Source organism: Octopus bimaculoides, chromosome 7 (genome assembly GCF_001194135.2).
Source record: "Octopus bimaculoides isolate UCB-OBI-ISO-001 chromosome 7, ASM119413v2, whole genome shotgun sequence".
NCBI lineage: Eukaryota > Metazoa > Mollusca > Cephalopoda > Octopoda > Octopodidae > Octopus > Octopus bimaculoides.
Window position 1 is genome coordinate 40,442,928 of NC_068987.1, and position 8,308 is coordinate 40,451,235.

Genomic DNA, 8,308 nt, shown 5'->3' on the forward strand with positions numbered 1-8,308 from the left:
CATATTTACAGGAAAAGGGTTCAACAAAATGTTCAAACTTTAAATTTATCTTTAAAAAATTGTTGTTTTACAGAAAAAGGTTTAATGTTGAGCTTTCAAAAGTTAGAAACTAGAATTAAAAAAATAAAAAAATTTTGATTGGCATTTTGTTGCCTACTTTGAAAAAATAATAGTTTTAATAATAAACTCTTCTCTTCCTCCTCTTTCTTTTCATTTTCTCCCCTCCATTCTATTTTTCAATCTTTTCTCTTCACCTGGGTCATCATCCTTCTTCCCAGACCTATCTCTTTCATGCTTCTTTTCCTTTTCCTTTTCTTCATTCCATTATTCACCTCCTTCCATCTTTCCTCTTCAAACATATCATTATTCTTCTTCCTGGGCCTACCTTAGTTTCATGTTTCTCCTCTCCTCATTTTTCTCTTCTCTCCTCCATTCCATTATTTGTCTCCTTCTGTCCTTAATCCCCAGAAAAATATTTCTACCTGTGCTTCTAAAAGAAATGATATAGTTAATCTTCATTTGTTAATAAAAGGGAATGAAGTAGTGGTATTTCCCCACCTTTAAAAATAAGATGTGTTTGCTAATGAGATGAGCATTTCAAAAAGTGCAACAAAATGTCAATTAAAATTTAAAAAATTTTTTTAATTCTAATTTCTAACTTTTGAAGGCTTGACATTTTATTAAACTTTTTTCTGTAAAACAACAATTTTTTTTAAGAAAAATTTAAAGTTTGAACATTTCTCCAAAGCAGGAAAATTTTTCCATTTAAATTTCTTGTTTTTTAAGATTATATTACATCATTTATTATTTAGATTATCATTCTAGTACCATTGCCATCATTAGCCCAATTTCTGGTTCACCCCCATACCATGTTGAGGTGATTGTTGGTTTTTATGGGGGAAGGGCCACCAGTGATTTTTAATTTTTATTTTATAACTTTTACTTCATAATTATCATTTAGGCTTGTTATTTCAATTAATTTTTTTCAAAAACAAAGCAACAATATTTTGGAAGGAAAATTGGCATTATAAGAAGTGTTAGTATCACTAACAGTATTCCATTTGTCAGCATAATTATAATTATTATTTGAAAAAAATACAAATTAAAAAACAATTTTCTTTTTTTATTTTGCATAAAGAATACAAGAATTCATAATATATGATAATATAATGTAATCACAGCAAGAGAGAGAAATAGAGACAATGGAGCTGTGCTGTATAATTGGTCAAGCACTGAACATGCTTGACTTAATAAAATGCTGGGTCGAGCTCAAATAATAAAATACAGGAGAGAGCTGAGTGAATTGTGAATATGAAGAGGTTCTTGAGTAAATAGTGTTAAAAAGATTTTATTAATCATTTTGCTATAAAACTTATATGAAAATAAAGGTTATAATACAATGATTAACGTATATGCAATTTTAACCAAGTTTAAGAAAGTTAATGGAAATTAAAGAATTGAATAAATCGATATTTCTAACTATTTCTAATGCATGCCAAGGTTACAGAATTATAGTCAAGGCTCATTTGAGCTCAACCCAACATTTTGTTGGGTCAAGCACATCTAGTGCTTGACCAATACATTTATTTAACTTGAGTATAATACACAACTGTTACATAAATATATGTGGTCTGATCAATGAGTATCTAGACAGTTGTCATAGTATTGAAGCTAAAGCATGCAGAGTGAAGCCACTTGGCACAGACTGACCTTGAACTCTGCTATGCAAGCACACACTTTTAATATTCTAGCTCACTTCTGCTGTTTACAGCAGTGCTTGGAAGGAACATATGTAGTGTGTGATCGTTGCAGTGACCATGGCAGAGAATCTGCATTAAATCTAGCCAAAAGCTTGGCGATACCTGCAGAAAGTGTATGGAGAGGAGTGTACGAGTGGTTCAGATGTTTCCAAGATGGCTGAAAAAATAACAATAGTGACATACATTCTGTGAGACCCACAACCAGCAGAACTGCGAAAAACTTTGCAGATGTGTGTGCAGCTGTGAGAGGAAATTGTTGAAATCCCATCCATGAGTTATCAGAAGATGTGCAGATTAGTTAGGGTTTAGTTCAGTCCATTATCACATGTCTGCCAAGTTTGTGCCAAAACTGCTTTCAGCTGACCAAAAGGACACTCAGGTTTCAATTGTGCAAGATTTCGTTAATTGTGTCGAGAACAAAGAAAACTTTTGGAAAATGGTCATAACGGGTGATGAATCATGGGTCTATGGCTATGACTCTGAAAAAAGGTTCAGTCTTCGCAGTGGAAGACCCCCAACATCTCCAAGACTGAAGAATGAGTCAAAGCAATGTGAAGACGCTGTTGACCGTTTTCTTCGACTACAAAGGGATTGTTCATCATGAATATGCTCCACCTGGTCGGACAGTAAACAAGGAATACTACCGTGATGTTTTGCAGCATTTGTGGGATGCTGTTAGTCAGAAAAAATCACAACTGCATGCATCTGGTGGGTGGTAATTGCACCATGACAATGCACCTGCCCATTCAGCACAGCTTGTGCAGTAGTTTTTGGCTAGGCACAGTATTCTCCAGGTCTGACAGCCACTGCGTCACATCTTGTGACTTATTCCTCTTTCCAAAAATCAATGCAACAATCACACTCTACACACGTTCCTTCCAAGCACTGCTGTAAACAGTGGAAGTGAGCTAGAACATTAAAACTTAGTGCACATGCACAGCAAAGTACAAGGTCAATCTGTGCCAAGTGGCTTCACTCTGCATGCTTTAGCTTTGTTACTATGGCAACAGTCCGGATACTTATTGATCAGACTACATATTCATTACTTTGGACATAAAACATATCTGATTATTCAACCCCAGACCACTCTTGAGCTAGCAGAACTATGATCAAAGATGTTTCAGCTTCACCAGCCAATCTGTTTTTCTGATACAGTATATCTAGAAATACATCATCAAATGCATTTTTTCTAAGAGACAGTAGGAAGTGATATGAAAGCAATCTAGCTGCTATTTCTAACAGATCAAGCAAACACATTGTCTCACATAATAACACCTGTACATCCCGCTGTTCATGCTACTCAGGTTGCCCTTGAACCCAGTGAAAAGGAAGATAAGTACTAATTTAATGAATTAATGAGAATTCGGAAATAGTGTTAATTAAATTTGACCTAGCAATGATCACTGGAAAGAAGAGACAACACATAACCAGAGAGAAGATATGACCAGGTTGGCGGTTTAACTTCTCTAGCGTTGTAAGATGGAAAGGAATAGGCAGAGTAGATAAGGAAGAAAGGACAGTAAAGCATGTTTGGGAGATAGAGGAAGAAATGTAAGAGCAAGAGAGGAAGTTACAGCAGTGTAATAGGGAAATGCAAACAAAAAGACAGAAAGAGAGAGAAAAACAGAGATAGAGATAGATAGATAGATAGAGAGAGAGAGAGAGGGAGAGAGAGAGAGAGAGACAGACAGACAGAAAGATCGATATGTAGAGAGAGGAGAGGACTCATAGATAGACAGGAGGATTGATACACAATTGACAGAAAGGGAAGGAGAATAATTTGAAAAGAGAGCAAACAAATATAGAAAGAGGAAGAGTGGGAGAGAGAAAAAGGAAACAGAAGAGACAGAGGGAAAGACAAAGAGAAAGAGATAGACAGAAAGAGAGAGAGACAGATAGATAGATAGATAGAAAGATATATATATATATATAGAGAGAGAGAGAGATAGAAAGATAGATATACAAAGAGGGGATGACTGACAGAAAGGGGAGGAGAATAAATAGGAGAGATTAAACAAACATAGATAGAAGAAAAGTGGGAGAGGATAAGTAAGAGTAAAATAGAGAGTTGAGCAAAATGTGAATATGAAGAGAGTCTTGAGTAAATAATGTTAAAAAGACTTTATTATTATAATTATAAGGCAGCGAGCTGGCAGAATTGTTAGCACACCAAGCGAAATGTGTAGCGGTATTTTGTCTGCTGTTAGGTTTTGAGTTTGAATTCCGCCGAGGTCGACTTTGCCTTTCATCTTTTCAAGGTCGATAAAATTAGTACCAGTTATGTACTAGGGGTCGACGTAATCGACTTAATCCCTTCCCCCAAAATTTGAGGCCTTATGCTTCCAGTAGAAAAGAATTATTATGATAATCATTGAAAATAAAGGTTATAATAGAATGAATATTTTAACATAAAGTATATGCAATTTTAATCAAGTTTAAGAAAATTAATGGAAATTAAAAAATTGAAAGAATTGATATTTCAAATGCGCAGCAAGGTTACAGAATTATAGCCTAGGCTCATTTCAGCTTGATCCAACATTTTGTTGAGTCAAGCACTAAATGTGCTTGACCAATATAAATATAAAACCAGTAAACTTAATCACCAAGATTATGAGACATTGGTTCAGACATAATCATGAAATTCCATATATAGTATGTAATTTTACATATCATCATCATCATCTTCATCATTAACATCTGTCTTCCATGCTGGTATGGGTTGGATGGCATGACAGGACCTGATGCATCTGAAAACTGCATCGTATCTGTTTTGGCATCATTTCTATTGTAGGATGTTCCTCCTAATGCCAACCAATATTTTTGTGGTACCAGTACTAGTGAGATCACCATGTATTGCAAAACTCAGATTGTCATTGATTGAACTGGGGAGCACTAGAGAGGAAGGCAGTTTTATGCTTGGTGATGATGAGTTAAAATATAGTAAGTCAGTATATATACAATAATATATAGCAGAGTTGATGTACTAAATCAGAACTAATTGAGGCAAGAATATTATTTGGTATTTAGATTTTCTCTTTTATTGGTGTCAGTCATTGAACTGTTACTATACTTGTCGCTGCCTTCTAGGTTTTTAATCACTTATATTGACTCTAGTACTTATTTCAGTTTGCTATTTGTTTTATCAATTTCCATTTGTTGAAGATTAGGTTACTTTTCGGCAGAAAGAGACACAACCTGATGCATCATTTTACATTGATACAGACATACATACATCAGACTTCTATAGTCTCTTTATATCAAATTCCATTCATAGGTACAGCATGGCTGCATGGTAAGAGGCTTGCTTCCCAACCACATGGTTCTGGGTTCAGTCCCACTGCGTGGTACTTTTGGCAAGTGTCTTCTACTATAGCCTTGGGCCGACCAAAGACTTGTGAGTGGATCTGATAGATGGAAGTCAAAAGAAGCCTGTTGTATATATGTGTGTGTGTGTATTTGTGTGTCTGTGTTTGTTCCTCCCCACCATCACTTGACAACCGATGTTGTTGTGTTTACACCCCTTAACTTACCAGTTCGGCAAAAGAATCTGATAGAACAAGTACTAGGCATACAAAGAAAAAGTCCTGGGGTTGATTTGTTCGACTAAAGGTGGTGCTCCAGCATGGCTGCAGTCAAATGACTGAAACAAGTAAAAGGATAAAAGAATGAAAGAATAAAGCATTGGTCAACCCAAGACACTTGCATCATATTCTGCATAGTAAGACTGAGTCTAGAACCACACCTCTTTACTTTCTCAGTACAAATCTTTCTGGGTTTGGCTTTACCTTTCATCCTTCCAGGGCCAATAAAATTGGTAGTAATGATAAAGTTTTTAAAATATATAACATTACTGTTTTGTGATAGAAAAGAATTCCAATATTTTAAGTAAGACTTCTTTTTTTTAGAATGCTAAACAAGAGAAAGGCTTTTCTTAAAACACTACAATTCTCTTCTCCTTACATTATACTTTTAATACGAAAATTTTAAAACTCTATGAAACTGATTCAATGACTAGTCTACTTGCATTCTAGTGTTTAATATTAAGTATCAGTAATTAACAATACCTACTCACTTTGGAAACAAATGACATTATACTGATATAAGGAATAATTATTTTTAAAATAACAAATTTGACAGACAGCCTTACTGTGTCATGCACAATCAATTGCAGTGTAAGAGTCACAATCAAAACTTGAATCAGGATAGTTCACTCAGTATGCCAGAGGCTTACCACCTAGGCTATAGTGGTGTGTACCATGTATATTAGATATTTGTTATGACTCACCAAGTATGTTGCTTCCATCAGAATAACCAATGTGTCTCTGATAAATGGTGTTATTTGCAAATTCCTCACTCATGTTCAGTTGTGCTTCAACTTTTTTGTAAGATGTTAATGTCTAGAAATGAAAATACAAATCATATTATAATTATTGGCACCTTTGTTTAAATGTCTATTTTTTCAGCATTTTCTTTGCATTTTAATATATATATTTTTTTATAGGTTTGTTCTAAATGAAGGGGTAATGGTGGCCATGGCTTTGGTAGGTCCTCTTTTGAGACTGGCTACATTGATGCAGTTAGCCTTTCTCTTGGACAAGTTGACAGCTGCAAGAAAAACATGTGTGTGTATGAATTTTTAGAGAGCCAAGTACAGGAGTGAATGAATCTATATTACATCATAGAGATGAATGAGTCAATATTACAGTATAGGGGTGGATCCACATAACACCACTCTATTAAATCCCATGTTATATATAGTGTGACATGCAATCAATCATCTTCTGTACTAGTAATGTCAAGTAGAGATAGAGGAAATCCAACAAGGAAGCTTCTATGTCAGGGGTTAGGAAACCAGGTACTGATTTATTTTGTAGAGCTGTTAGTTTGTAAAATTAAAGATTACTTATTTTTCTGAGCACAGAACATGCACTCCAGTGCATCTTAAGCATCTGCAATTCATCTATGGTACTGAAAAGGTTCCCTGTCTCCATCCCTGGTATATGTAGTTACTTGACTTTTTAAAAATAGCAGCCAAATTTTCCTCAAATTACACCACATTATCTTGACAAACAAAGAGGCAAGATACATTGAGTAATGTAGTCCTAAATACCTATGACTGAAAAAAGTAATTGCATCTCGATTACTTTTGATGAGAAGTCTACTCAATTAAAAGTGACAAGAGCTAAAAATCAACAACATTTAGATTAGCAGAAACCATCCACTTCTTATAGACATTTTTCTTAACTGATGAAAAGCAGGGGATTCATACAAAAATACAAATCACAACTGCATAAACTTTAGCAAAGTACATTCACCAACAACTACTCACACAAACTCATTCAACCACCTTCACATGTTGAATTTACACAGCTTACAACCTAAACTTTAGGCACAATCGTGACTGTTTCTCATATGACACTAACACACAAATTTAGTGGAGAACAAAATTCTATGCCAACATACGTACAAATCATAACCACTTGGCTACAAACAACCTCTGTCCACTTTATCACTTAACAGATTAAATTTAGAGAGCCTTGATAGTTTGAGACAGTCACCAGACACAATCGTTCAACAATGTTAGCCTTAACTTTCAGTGCAAAAACTACTGTCACATGACATGGACATAGCTGGGAACTTACAAAAATTTGTAAGCCTAGTTACATGTTCACCCTCTGCCAATCAAATTGTATCCAAAACAGATACTAATTTGAGCCATGGTCTCTCTAATTTTTGAACTTCAGTCAGAAACAAAACAGTTGTGTCTTTCTATCTCACTTAGCTTTTGAAAATCAGAAAAAATCTGTGAAGCTGGTTAAGCCTTTAAATATAAATCACCTAAAAGACTCCCATTTTCAACTCCTTTTTTCTATATTTCTACTTGTACATAATAAAATAACTTTGTTTTCTATATATACTTGCTACACAATGAACAAAAATGCCGCAAAAGCCCGACCAAAATGACATGTTGAACCTAGAGATTCAAAAAGAACTAAAAGAGATCTCCTCCAAGCTCTCAATCTTATCCAACAAAACCAACCAGATAGAGACCTACACTAAAGAATCTCTCAAAGTAAGAAGAAATACTGAAGAGGTAGTGATTATCCAAACCCTAAACCAGTAATGCAAAACTATAGAAATAGTAATGCATCAGATGCCAGAATAAAATTCAAAAACAGAGCAAGAAAATAACATTGATCTGTGACAACAAATCAATTAAAACACTCTTAAACATATATAGAACCAAAACCTCACAGCCTACAAATTTTCCTTTTGGCACTTTATTAAAGACTAGCAGAGATACCCAGCATTGCTCGGGATTAAAATGGCATAGTTTGTATAGTCACCCATATAGTTAACAAGGTGATACACAAAGGAGTCATACGCAATGACTGGCGTAGCAGCACCATAGTCAACTGCTACAATGGTAAAGTTGACGCTTTAGATACAAATAATTACAGAGGTATCAAGTTGTTGGATCAGGTAATGAAGGTCACAGAGAGGGTCAAAGCCCAACTAATTAGGGAGAGAGTCAGTTTAGATGAGAT

The 8,308-nt window shown here is 34.8% G+C and overlaps 1 protein-coding gene across 8 annotated transcripts in view; it reads right to left on the minus strand.

The window, feature by feature from the left end:
- LOC106875848 (excitatory amino acid transporter 1-like) overlaps positions 1-8,308 on the minus strand; it is a 321,485-nt gene that overhangs the window by 186,702 nt on the left and 126,475 nt on the right. For all 8 annotated transcript variants that reach the window (XM_052969531.1, XM_052969535.1, XM_052969533.1 and 5 more), the window contains one exon: positions 6,046-6,157. In XM_052969531.1, coding sequence (XP_052825491.1) covers positions 6,046-6,157 — 112 coding nt within the window. The remainder of the gene's footprint in view (positions 1-6,045; positions 6,158-8,308) is intronic.